Here is a 13208-nt window from a genome sequence, read left to right as displayed (position 1 = left end):
GTCCCACAGAGCCGTGGCTGAGTCCCACAGAGACATGGATGAGTCCCACAGAGCCGTGGCTGAGTCCCACAGAGCCGTGGGTGAGTCCCGTGGGGCCGTGGGTGAGTCCCACAGAGACATGGGTGAGTCCCACAGAGCCGTGGGTGAGTCCCGCGGGGCTGTGGGTGAGTCCCACAGAGACATGAGTGAGTCCCACAGAGCCATGGCTGAGTCCCGCGGGGCCGTGGGTGAGTCCCGCAGTGCCGTGATTAGTCCCGCGGGGCCGTGGGTGAGTCCCGCAGTGCCGTGATTAGTCCTGTGGGGCTGTGGGTGAGTCCCATAGGGCCGTGGGTGAGTCCCGAAGGGCTGTGGGTAAGTCCTGAAGTGGGGCCAGGGCCTCTGCCCACACCCAGGGACCCGTCACTCACACAGTGCGGAGGCCTCTGTGGACTGCGCCTGGTTCCTGATGGCCTCAGAGCAAATCCCTTCCACACCAGCAAGTCTCCCCAAGGTTGCGTGTCCCAGGTCCCCCAGGGAAGCTGCATTGGACTTGACAGCCTTCCCCAAGCATAGCCTCCACTCTGACTCCCTTTCATCAGGCGTCACCTGTGCTGTGCCCCGGGGTCTGGGATGCTGACCTCTGTCTCCCGCCGTCCCTCAGGGTCTCTGAGGTCCGCAGAAGGATCAGATTCCCCTTTTACCTCCCCTCTACCCTGCGTGTCCGCTCACCCCTCTGGGGAGGTGGCCTGCTTTGCCGCCTGCCTTCGCTGCTGAGTGTGGTCCGGCTCCCTTTGCTGACTTGCTGCGCTGCTAGGGAGGACCCGGAGGCCCGAGCCGGTGGGGTCCTAGAGGGACAACATGGGGGCCCGGGGCCTATCGGTCTCTTCTGAGAATCATGCCTGCCCTGGGGGGGCTATCCCCAGGGCTGGGCAGGGTGGCCCTCAAGGTGGCCGGCACCCAAGTCCTCGGCCTCTGAGGCCCTAGCACAGGGGGCTCTGTGCCCTTTAGCAGCTGGTCCCTGTGCTCACCAATGGCTGCATCTCACTGGCCATAGTGGGTGGAGGGTGAGGGCAATGGGCGAGTCCCCACTGCCTGCCCTCAACTGGGACAGGAGGAAGGCGTCAGGGCCAAAGGCGGCCGCTCAGAAAGCCCCGGGCAGAGGGGAGCCAGGCTGGATGAAGGTGAGAGGAGGGGCCTCTTTAGGGCTTTGGTAGGCCCCAGAGGAGCTGGGAGCTGCCTGCTAAGGAGGGTGAGCCCATGGACCAAGGTGACCTGGGGCCACGTCCACCAGGAGTTGGGGGAGCATGGTGCAGGCAGCAGCTCACCCTGTGTCCCCCACCCGGCAGCAGAACAGCTCAGGGCTGAGGACTGGGCGCCCCGTTCCCTGTGTGGTTGGCTGCGAGCCCAAGGTGTGGGCCTGGCCCTGAGCCTTGTTCATCGTGATAATGAGGTTTGTGTCCAGAGCTGGTTCCCTGGACCCGTTTCTGGTAAGATAGGGACTGTGGGACTTTATGAAAGTCGTGACTAACTCTCTGGGCAAATTCAACACGAGAATTTCAGACAAGCAATCCATGATAAAGAAATGAGGAAGTTTGCATAGAGCCTTGGAGAGTCATGGCCCTCCTAATGCAGTCCCGCACCCCTACCCTAGCCCGGGCAGGTCTGGGAAAAGCCCCAGGAAGGGATTCCCCCAGGACCCCACACACCAGGACGCCCTGAGGGTGCCCCCAGCCCTGTATCTACATATGCCAGGACCCCCCCCAAGGTGCCCACCCAGCCCTGTCACCCCACACACCAGGACCCCCTGAGGGTGCCCCGCAGCCTTGTCTCCCCACACAGCAGGACCCCCCAAGTTGCCCACCCAGCCCTGTCACCCCACACACCAGGACCCCCCCAAGTTGCCCACCCAGCCCTGTCACCCTACACACGAGGACCCCCCTGGGTGCCCCCCCAGCCTTGTCTCCCCACACAGCAGGACCCCCTGGGTGCCTCCCCAGCTCTGTATCTCCATATGCCAGGACCCCCCCAGGGTGCCTCCCAGCCCTGTCCCCCCATATGCCAGGACCCCCCCGGGTGCCCACCTTAGCTCTTTCCCCCCACATACCAGGACCCCCCAAGGGTGCCTCCCAGCCCGGTCCCCCCATATGCCAGGACCCCCCGGGTGCCCACCCAGCCTGTCACCCCACACACCAGGACCCCCCTGGAGCCCACCCAGCCTGTCACCCCACACACCAGGACCCCCCTGGATGCCCACCGAACCCTGTCGTCCCACACACCAGGACCCCCTGAGGGTGTCCCCCAGTCCTGTTCCCCCACACACCAGGCCTGGCTGGAGAGGAGGCGGTGGGGGGCCATGGGCCAGGGTGTCCTCTGTCCTCCATCTTCTTGTTTTTGTCGAGACAGGGGACCCAAGTGGTTAACCAGAAAGAAAGGTGTTTCACTCCTCACGTCAGGAAATAAATGCTGAAAGAATTCAGCTCTCCCATTTTAGTCGGGGAGGGGAGCAAAAAGCACCCGTGTTCATGCCTGCTCTGAGGCCAGTCTGCCAGCACCTCCCAGCGGGCAGTGTCTGTGCGGCTGGAGTGGGGTTTCTGTTGCTAACATCAGCTCTGCAAGGCACCTGTGGGCCTGCTGGGGCTCAGAGGCTAACTAGGGCCGCGTCACCCCGCCCTAATTCTTCAGAATCTATTTACATTTGGCCAGGTCCTCAAACACGAGCATTTGAATGTTCCAGGCATTCAGAGTTTGCATTCATCGGAGCCAGGTTGTAGGCGTGGCCGCAAGGGAGGGCTGCCCTCCTGCCCGTGGGGTGACGGGAGGCTGACCTCTGCTCTGGCGAGAGGTGGGAAAGTGCAGGTTTACAAGATGTCGCTAAGCTGCAGACACGGGTCAAGTCAGCAACACTGCGGTGTGAGCGGAGGTGACCGTGCAGGCCCCTTCCACGTGGTAGACGTGTGATTGTGAAAATTTGCACGACTGTGGGCTGATGTGAGAGCGAGGCTACTGTGTCAAGATCTAGGGATTCAGGGAGAGTCTGCCCCGGCCCGTGTTACTCATGAGTTCCGGGGACAGGCCAGTGGCTGCGTCTGCAAACACCCGTCTGAGGCCAAGAGTCCCAGTGTGGCTGTGAGCAGGGTGCAGCCGTGAGCTGGGATGACCTGGGCTTTGCCCGGTCTGGGAGGACCGTGCATTTGCAGAGGTGGAGTGTGGGTGAACCGCGGGCTTGCAGGGGCGGAGTGTGGGTGAACCGCGCGCTTGTGAAGGTGGCTTCGCCCGTGTCTGCCTCGCTCGCTGCTCTGGCCACAAGGGCTTCACATGGCTGACGTGGTGCAGCACGTTTTCCATCTCAGCATCTGTGTGCATAAGCAGCAGTCAGCCCCACTTGGCCTCCAGCGCTAACAGAAACAGGGAGAGCCCCCAGCCACCCCCAGGACCCTGTGCGTGGGACTGGCAACCCCAGTCTGCGCCCCACCACACTGCTGTCTGCTACCTCCTGGGTTAGAGCCTGCAAGGCGTGGTGTGGGGCCTTCCCAGCTTCCACGCGCCACAGCCTCATCCTGAGACCCCACAGCCAGGACCATAACAGGCAGACGTAGAGGCTGAGGCTGAGCCTGCAGGGCCAGACAGGGCTGGGGGTCCCCACAGTTCCCCTGGGGCTCCAGGTTAATGCCCCGAGGAATCACCCTGGATGAGGCCTCACCACTCCCAGCGCCACTGACCCCCAAGTGCAAACCAAGCCAGCCAGGTCCACCGGGGTCCCTTGGAGGGAGGATTCCAACTGCAGAGTCTTCCTGTCCCACTTCTCCCAGGGGCTATTGGTGGAGGAAGGGCCGCGTCTCTCAGTGACCCCGTTCTGCTATCCCAAGGCCCATGCAGCCCTGGGCTTGCTGGCCTCTGCTTCCCCCAGTCAGCTCCCGTTTTCAGGCCCTGCTGCTGGCTGGTGATGGAACAGGGTCCTGGGTCCCTTGGGGCCTCTCCCCACCTGAGCTGAAGCTCTGGCCGAGGCCCTGATAAGGCTTCTCCCTAACCAGGGACTGCAGCTTTCAGGACGAGTGGGCCAGTGGCTCAGGCTGGAGGCATGGGCCTCCACCTGCCAAATGCAGCCTGGCACCCCCCTGGGTTTCTCTGGAATAATGTGGATGTCCCATGCCTGCCTGCACCCCACTTCACTCCCTGTCAGAATGAGGCCCTTTGTGCTCAAGTCGAGGTGACAGTCTCAGGAACAGCAAGCTTCTCACACCCTGGGTCTGGCCCACTCTGACCCTTGGTCTCTTCTCCATCCGCCACCTCTGCCCAGCTCCATCTGGCTCCTCCTGAAGAACCCCACATTCATCCTGCTCTGCCTAGCTGGGGCCACTGAGGCTACACTCATCACTGGCATGTCCACATTCAGCCCCAAGTTCCTGGAGTCCCAGTTCAGCCTGAGTGCCTCAGAGGCTGCTACCTTGTTTGGTAAGAAAACTCTGAATCCTGCGGGTCCTCTGCTTTCCTGTCAGCTCTCAGAGAGGCAGAGCGTCTTTGAGGGCGTCTTCTAGAAAGATCCAAACAGGGCATGTGGCGGTGAGTGCCCCCCCTACCAGAGCCGGCCTGAAGAGCACAGGTGTGGAGACTGCCCTGGGGCTCGGCCGCTCAGTCCACAGGCCTGGGGGGAAGGTAGTCCCGCCCCCTTCTGTGGGCCACGCTCTGGGGTGGGCTCTACCTGTTCACCACCCAGCCTCGGCCTCTGTGACTTGGTGCAGGAAGGGTTTGGACCTGGCTGCCCTGTGAGCCGGGCGCTGGTTCCTCAGGACCTCCTGGGACAGGGCGGCTGGAGCCCTGGGGCCTGCCTGGGGGTTTCTTGGTGCCAGAGACAGGCTGGCCTTCCCAGGCTGGGCGGGTCTGCCAAAGGTGGGGACCCTCTTCAGAGCCCTTCCTCCTGCCGACCTGTCCCCTCCCACCTGTCCCCCAACGTGTCCCCTCCATGTGTTCCCCTGTCCTCCTCCCCACCTATACCCCCCACCTGTCCCCTCCCCACCTGCCGCCACCCACCTCTCCCCTTCCCACCTGTCCCCTTCCCACCTGTCCCCCACCCATCCCCTCCACGTGTTCCCCCGTTCCCCTCCTCACCAGTATCCCCACTTGGCCCAGAAGCCAGATGCTGGCTAATCCCACTTTTGTACTGGATGGTGGCCATTTGGGCTTTGACAAATGTCCTGGTCACTGTTACCCTGTGGGGACTCAGCAGAGGCCTCTGGGGGAGGAGAGGTGTGGCTGCCCTGGGGGGCGCTGGAGGAGTCTTTGGCTTCCCCTGGAGCAGGGGCCTCTGACCTTGCAGCCCTGCCCCTGCTCCCGCCCTGCGTCTTTCGGCCTCTGAGGCGTCCCCCCGAGGGCCCTGGACAGAGGTGCCTCCCTCCTGGGCCTTCACCAGCGCCGCAGCTGAGTGCTGCAGCGTGGGGTCGAGGGCTACCAGGCAGGCAGGAACGGATCCCTCTGTGCCTGTTTCCACGCCTGTAAAGTGGACTTGGCTGATGCACTACCCTCCCCCACCCCAGCCTCCTGCCTGAGTCCCTCCCTCTCCCCAGGGTACCTGGTGGTGCCGGCGGGCGGTGGTGGCACCTTCCTGGGCGGCTTCTTTGTGAACAAGCTGAGGCTCCGGGGTTCCGCGGTGGTCAAGTTCTGCCTGCTCTGCACTCTCGTCAGCCTGCTGGGCATCCTCGTCTTCTCCCTGCACTGCCCCGGCGTGCCCATGGCGGGTGTCACGGCCAGCTACAGTGGGAGGTGAGGGCCAGGCGGCGTCTGGGTACGGGTCTGGGCCCTGTGCAGCCGAGGTCCCTCGGGATGGCTGAGGAGGGGCGCAGCACTTGGGGGAGGTGGTGTTCTGGAAAGGGCTATGGTGCAGGACAGCAGCAAGGGCGACACCCGCTCAGCGTCCACGTGAAAGGGCATCGCGCAGCGTCAGATGCACCTATGCTCAGGTCCCGGCTGGGCACCCAGCAGTCTCGTGCCTCTCTGGGGCTCAGCCCGCTGCTCTGTAGCTCTGTCAAATGGAGCCACAGCCCCAGCGTACAGGGTCCTTGAGGCTGTTCTCTCTCAGTGACATCAACAGTGTCCCAGGCTGGGCTCCCAGCGTTGCCGTGTGTTGGGAATGGGAGGAGACCTGCTGGTCAGGTGGCAATTAGGGAATATCCAAAATGCACACGGGCAGCCTGCGCCTGGGCCCCGCCGTGCAGGCCCTGGGAGTGCACCTGCAGGCGCTGTGCGGGGCTGAGATGCACAAAGCGGCCACCCTGTCATTGTCGGAAATGCGAATGCTGAAAACCACCTCAGAGTCGGGAGGCTGGACGGGGTCACCACGCTGTCCTCACAACAGAGGCCCTGAAGGAATGGAGGAATCTCGTCCTGGGCCACCTCCAGGACACGTGGTGGAGCAGGAAAAAGAAAGGAGTTGGACAGTGGGCGCAGCGTCCCTCGATTTGAGGGAGAAGTGCACACGTCTGTGACGGCCAAGGGGCGTGTGTGTGGCAACGCCTGCGGTCGCACGGCCGGCCTGTGCTGGGGAACCGAGGACCAGGGTGGGGCTGGGCCGAGGCTGCCTTTGTCCACCTGGCGCTGTTTCTGTCGTAACGAGCGCACTTGACCCATATGAACGTGTTGCCATCCAAACCAAACCGATGAACCTGGGGCCTGTGCGCTGGGTGGACTGCAGTGGAGGGCATGGGCGTACCCTGCGTGAGAAGGAGAAATTCTGTCACCAGGAGGCAGCGCCCAGCGTGCTGCGGGTGGCACAGGCTTGGCAAGTTTGGAGACCCAAAATGCCGGCTGGGGGGCGACGAGACCCGAGGCTGACCCCGTGCCTTCCGGGCGCCCGCCTGCCCCTGGCCCCAGCTCCACCACCCCGTGTCCCCTCTGCAGCCTCCTTCCCGAAGGCCACCTGAACCTAACGGCTCCTTGCAACGCAGCCTGCAGCTGCCGGCCAGAGCACTACAGCCCCGTGTGCGGCTCTGACGGCCACGGGTACTTCTCGCCGTGCCATGCAGGGTGCCCTGCGGCCGCCTGGACCAGCGCGGATGGCCAGCAGGTGAGTGCGGCTGCTGCCCGCGGCCCTGCCCTCGCGCAGACCCTGGGACGGGCCGGCCTTCCCCTGTAATCCGCGCTGTTGTTACGCTTCCCAGGTGTACCGAGACTGTAGCTGTGTCCCTCAGAACCTTTCCTCTGGTTTTGGCCATGCCACTGCAGGGAAATGCACCTCAACTTGTCAGAGAAAGCCCCTCCTTCTGGTTTTCATATTCGTTGTAATTATCTTTACATTCCTCAGCAGCGTTCCTGCACTAACAGCGACTCTACGGTAAGCGGGGCCGGGTGCGCTTGTCCACAGCAGCCCCGGGCGGAGCTCCGCGGATCCTGCCACGCGGGCCTGTCTGTCACTGGCGGCAGGAGAGACCTCACTGTCTCTGACCTCTGACGAGGGGCTTCCCACTTGGGGAGGTGACGATGAGGCTGGGTGCTGGGCCAGGAGGCCGCTGGCCTGGGGACTGACTTGGCATGCCGCCCCACTTCTGTGGGCGCTGACGCTGCATTTGGTTTTCTATTGCAGGTGTGTCTGTGACCCTCAGAGATCTTTTGCCCTGGGAATCCAGTGGATTGTGGTTAGAATACTAGGTACTGTGTAGTGAGGAAGCCGTGGTCAGTTGCGCAGTGTTCACTGCACAACGGCTCGAGCAAGTGTGTAACCACCTAGCAGATGTGCCTCCCAGCAGGAGGCTGTGCCCGCCTAGGAAGGGCTCCATTCCCTAACTGTCCACTAGAGGGGCCCCTCGTCATTTATTTGCCCAAAGACTTTCCTGGGCGATGAGGGGAAACTCCCAGCCCCAATACCCTGAATGCCCAAACAAAGGAATATTTGAGCCCCCCGAGAACTCTGATGGCCAGTATCACTTTCCCAGAGCCCATGATTCCAGGCCTCTTAGCTGCCCGCACCTGCCTGGTCCCTGACTGCCAGGATCGTGGGTGCTGAGTGTGGGTGCTGAGTGAGGGTGCTGAGTGTGGGTGCCAAGTGTGGGTGCCAAGTGAGGGTGCTGATTGGGTGCTGAGTGTGGGTGGTGAGTGTGGGTTCTTAGTGAGGGTGCTGAGTGTGGGTGCAAGTGTGAGTGCTGAGTGTGGGTGCTGAGTGTGGGTGCTATGAGGGTGCAGAGTGTGAGTGCTGAGTGAGGGTGCTGAGTGTGAGTGCTGTGTGGGTGCTGAGTGAGGGTGCTGAGTGTGGGTGCTGTAAGGGTGCTGGGTGTGAGTGCTGTGTGGGTGCTGAGTGAGGATGCTGAGTGTGGGTGCTGTAAGGGTGCTGGGTGTGAGTGCTGGGTGAGGATGCTGAGTGTCAGTGCTCAGTGAGGGTGCTGAGTGGGTGTTGAGTGTGAGTGCTGAGTGTGGCTGCTGAGTGTGAGTGCTGAGTGAGGGTGCTGAGTGTGGGTTCTGAGGGTGCTGAGTGTGAGTGCTGAGTGAGGATTCTGAGTGTAGGTGCTGAGTGTGGGTGCTGAGTGAGGATGCTGAGTGAGAGTGCTGAGTGAGGATGCTGAGTGTGAGTGCTTAGTGTGGGTGCTGATTGCTGAGTGAGGGTGCTGAGTGTGAGTGGTGAGTCAGGGTACTGAGTGAGGGTGCTGAATGTGAGTGCTTAGTATGGGTGCTGAAGGAGGGTGCTGAGTGTGGGTGCTGAGTGTTCGTGGTGAGTGTGGGTGCTGTGAGAGTGCTGAGTGTGAGTGCTGAGTGGGGATGCTGAGTGAGGGTGCTGAGTGTGAGTGCTGAGTGGGTGCTGAGTGCGAGTGTTGAGTGAGGGTGCTGAGTGTCGGTGCTGAGTGAGGGTTCCTAGTTAGGGTGCTGAGTATGTGCTGAGTGAGAGTGCTGAGTGGGTGCTCAGTGTGGGTTCTGAGTGGGTTCTGAGTGAGGGTGCTGAGTGAGTGCTGAGTGTGGGTGCTGAATGAGGGTGCTGAGTTGGTGCTTAGTGTTGGTGCTCATTGTGGGTGCTGAGTGAGGGTTCTGAGGGTGGGTGCTGAGTGAGGGTGCTTAGTGTGGGTGTTCTGTGGGTGCTGAGTTAGGGTTCTGAGGGTGGGTGCTGAGTGTCGGTGCTGAGTGGCCTTCTCTCCGCAGGGGGCATCCCAGGGCCCATCGTCTTTGGCTGGGTGATCGACAAGGCCTGTCTGCTGTGGCAGGACCAGTGTGGCCAGCAGGGCTCCTGCCTCGTGTACCAGAACTCCGCCATGAGCCACTACATACTCATCATAGGGCTCCTGTACAAGGTGAGCAGGCCCAGGGAAGGGACCGAGCGTCTGCCCTGAGGGCGGCTGGGGCTCCGGACACCCCGCAATCTTCCAGCAGCTTGGACCACAGCCCCAGACATCACAGGCATCCTGTGACCGGTTTCTAGAAGGGGCCCTTCCCGCATTCCTCATGAGCTGGTTGTGGGGGGAGGCGGGCCAGCCACAGGGGCTCTGGGGTTCACTGTCCAGGCCCCCAGCAGCTCCAGCAAAGCCCAGGCTCAGGCACTGCTCCCTCCCCCACCTCCCGGGGCTGCCCCTCCACAGCGTGGCCTTGCACTTGCCTGGGGTGCCCGTTAACTAAAAGCTTTGCAGAAATAAAAAGCAGCCCCTCCCGTCAGAGCGGCTCCACTGGCGTCCACTCTGGGGCCTGGGCTGGGGCCGGCGGGCAGGCTGCAGCCTCTCCATGCTCCGTGTGCCTTCAGTTCCCCTGGATCTCTTAGCCTGGCCCTCATTTTTCAAGCGCACAAAAACTTTCTGTTGTGACTCTTGGCGTCTGCAGCCTGGGAGGAAGCTCAGGATTGTTTGGAATTTGCCCCCATTAGAGGATAAAGCACAAAAGCCTCTAAAAAAAATGCGGTCCCAGGGCCAGCTCTTCAGAGGATCTTGATGCTCTTCCTTGGGTGACAGACCAGGAACCTGCAGCCGTCAGGAGCCCCTGGCCACAGGCTGCCAGGAGGGAGGTTAGAGAAAGGGAAGGAACCCAGCTGGTTCACCTCCCCTGGGATTAGCCCAGAATAGGCGTCTGCATAGGGTTAATTTAAAGACAAATGCCTCAGTTTCCCCTCATCTGAGGTTTCACTTTCCACAGTTTCAGTTACCCGAGGTCAACCACAGTCAGAATATAGTAACTAGGAAATTCCAGAAGCAAACAGTTCCTAAGTTTTAAAGCACGCGCCGTTCTGCACACTCTGGTGAAACCTTGATCTGTCCTGCCCAGGACTCGAATCCTCTCTTTGTCCAACTTTGGAAGAAGGTCAGAAATTACTCTGCAGGGAGCTTTGGGGATATCGGACGTGAAGGCACAAGCCCTCTGTGATATGATTTTTGCTTTGGCATAAAATAACTGACGACAGGCTCATGTCTGTGATCCCAGCACTTTGGGAGGCCGAGGCGGGCGGATCATCTGAGGTCAGGAGTTTGAGACCAGCCTGACCAACATGGAGAAACCCCGTCTCTACTAAAAATACAGAAAATTAGCTGGGTGTGGTGGTGCATGCCTGTAATCCCAGCTACTCGGGAGGCTGAGGCAGGAGAATCACTTGAACCCAGGAGGCGGAGATTGCGGTGAGCCGAGATCGTGCCATTACACTCCAGCCTGGGCAACAAGAGCCAAACTCCATCTCAAAAACTAAAATAAAATAGAAAAATAATGGAGGACCCTCTGTGAGGCGCGTCTCTGCCCAGGCTTGGGAGTGGTGACATTTGGGGAGACCCAAAGGCATGTACACATCAGGAAATTGACGAAATGACTTCATAAGACATAACCTTGCCCAGCGTGTGCAGACCGTCCACACCATGGCCTGTTAGACACTTTGCAGCCGGCCTGGTCACCACACCATCACCGGATCGCAGTGCCGTGTTCCAGCCACACCCACTTTGCCTAATCATGGCCGCAAAACACCAGAGCGCTGACGCCACCATACAGCTCCGCCAACGGGAAGCCGGAGGCGCTTCCTTCAGTGAGAAGCTGTGGTTCTCTGGCTCACGTGTCCACAGGGGTCTCAGTGTCTGCGGATGAGGGGGCTGCGGTACGTTCCCAGGGAGCTGCCTGAGAGTCTCTCTTTGCTGTGCTGAGTGAATCCCCTAGCCGGGGGCAGCAGGCAAGGGCCCCGAACACACAGCCACCCCCGGGCCCAGCACAGCCAGCGGGAGCCGTGTCCAGAGGGTCAGAGCTGGCCTCAGCCACGCATGTGTCCATGTTCATTTTAGCGGGGAGCACCTGTCTCCTTATAAACCCCACATGTCCACTTCGTCCGGCGCCGAGTCAAAACAGCCTCTCTCCACGAATGCAGCCTCAGGGCCGTCAGCCAGGCTGACACTGCAGGTGGCACCGTGGGTGTTTCTGGGCCACGCCCAGCGTGGGAATCATAGTGGTACACGTGCACTCTGCGTGTGCGTGGTGGCAGCATCCGAGCTCGGACCGCGCGGTCTTCGGGGCCCACATGGGATTCCTGCCATGTCATCCTCATGCAAGGTCAGTGCAGCCCCTGGTTGCTGACAAAGAAACCTGACAAGACACTGACAGCTAAGAACTGCCCGTCGTGACGGCACCAGGGCTTGGCTGTGGCAGCTGCGGGCAACCGGCTCTGTGTGAGGTTCCTGTGGCCGCCACAAGGGACTGCAAATGGGTGGCCTAACCTGGCAGAACCAGATTCACTGGCAGGGCTGGCGCCAGAGTCAGAATCAAGGTGGGGGCAGGGCTGGCTCCTCCCGGGCTCCGGCTCTGCCTGCAGCTGCACGTGGCCTTTCCCTCCGTGTCCCTGCCTCAAGCCTCTCCGTTCTCTCCTGAGGACACCAGTCATTGGATCTGGGGCCCTTAGATCCAGGATGATCTCATCTCAAGACCTTAATTACAGCTGCAAACACCCTATTTCCAAAAAACGTCCCATTCACAGGTGTCGGGCACTGTTTAACCAGGACAAGCCCCCAGTCCTGGGCCTCTGTTTTTAGTCAAAGAGCATGTTTCATTGTCTCCTTAACAACAGTGGTGTCTGCTCTAGGAACCGGTTATATGGGAAAGGTACCCTCAGAGCAGGTTTTGTTCCGTGGACCTGGTGAGGGCCCTGCAGGCCGGGGGACAGGGACAGGACTGAGACAGGCCCCGAGTGTCCAGAGGCTCCGGCCAGGCTCCCCACGAGGTCAGCGGGCTCCTCCTCTCTTTGCAGGTACTGGGTTTCCTCTTCTTTGCCACAGCCTACTTCCTATATAAGCCTCTGTCGGGGTCTTCAGATGGCCTGGAAGCTTCTCTGCCCAGCCAGTCCTCGGCCTCCGACAATGCCACAGATACCCAGCTCCAGAGCGGCGTCTGACCACCACCCACGGCCACGGACATGGTGGCCACTCAGCGTTTCCTGAGGATGGAACAGTGCCCTTGGGCGACCCAGTCACATGGAAACCAGTTTGACCTGTGGCTGAAACTCTGCTGTGACCTTCTGTGCTGGAGATTTGCAGCCCTGCGGTGGGTGGGAGCACCTTGCATAAACTGATATTTATGGACACATTTTGCATCAGAATGTATTTATCGAATGTGTTTTATACCTGATTGTGTGTGGTGTGCGTGAGGGCAAGCCCCGCGGGGGCCGTGAATCCCATGGGGAGGATGTGGGCCTGCAGCCCAAGGAAGGCTCGTATGTCCTCAGTTAAAACTGTGCAGCTGTAAATATATTTTGTACTTAAGCCTGCCTCCCCGGACTGTGTGCTTTATTTCTGTGAGTTTGCAGAGTTAGCTGGTCTCACCGTCCTTGGCCTGGCCTTTGGGACTCTGCTCCAGCAGAGGGAGGCTCCCGCCTCCAGTCCAGCCTCAAGCCTGGCTGCCTGCCTCAGTGAATGGGAATGACCTGGGCTCTCTTTGCACATCGGAACTGAGGGCGCAGGTGGCCGGCCACTGCTGTTAACACAAAAGTGTGTGCGTGCGTGTGTGTGTGTGCGTGCACAGGTGCATGTGGTGTGCGTGCATGCAGGCACGTAGGTGCCTGTGTGTGTGCATGTGCACATGGGTGTGTGGGAGTCAGCACAGCCTCTCTTGTTTGCAAGGCTCTTGGACAGCCATGTCTCATCCCAGGAGGGTGGTGAGTCACGGGTGGCAGCCCTTGTGGTCGCAAGGCCTGTGGAGCGGCTCTGGGGGCTGCTGGCGACACGGACCCCACTGGGAGAGCCCCGTGGGAACGAGGGGAGACACAGGCCCTGACCGTGGCCACCATGTCCCCAGGGTGACAGTCTGAGGTC

At 60.9% G+C, this 13208-nt stretch overlaps 1 protein-coding gene across 1 annotated transcript in view; it reads left to right on the top strand.

Annotated features, from left to right (window-relative positions):
* Positions 1 to 12664, top strand: part of SLCO4A1 (solute carrier organic anion transporter family member 4A1) — an 18563-nt gene extending 5899 nt beyond the window's left edge. The window contains exons 5-11 of the mRNA XM_032257094.1: positions 4277 to 4431; positions 5541 to 5736; positions 6871 to 7036; positions 7131 to 7303; positions 7553 to 7617; positions 9094 to 9242; positions 12149 to 12664. Coding sequence (XP_032112985.1) covers positions 4277 to 4431; positions 5541 to 5736; positions 6871 to 7036; positions 7131 to 7303; positions 7553 to 7617; positions 9094 to 9242; positions 12149 to 12292 — 1048 coding nt within the window. The 3' untranslated portion in view covers positions 12293 to 12664. The remainder of the gene's footprint in view (positions 1 to 4276; positions 4432 to 5540; positions 5737 to 6870; positions 7037 to 7130; positions 7304 to 7552; positions 7618 to 9093; positions 9243 to 12148) is intronic.
* Positions 12665 to 13208: the final 544 nt, after the last annotated feature.

The sequence above is a fragment of the Sapajus apella genome, unplaced genomic scaffold (assembly GCF_009761245.1).
Source record: "Sapajus apella isolate SASKATOON/1434 unplaced genomic scaffold, GSC_monkey_1.0 scaffold96, whole genome shotgun sequence".
Classification (NCBI taxonomy): domain Eukaryota; kingdom Metazoa; phylum Chordata; class Mammalia; order Primates; family Cebidae; genus Sapajus; species Sapajus apella.
This window is presented reverse-complemented; position numbering and strand designations above follow the sequence as displayed.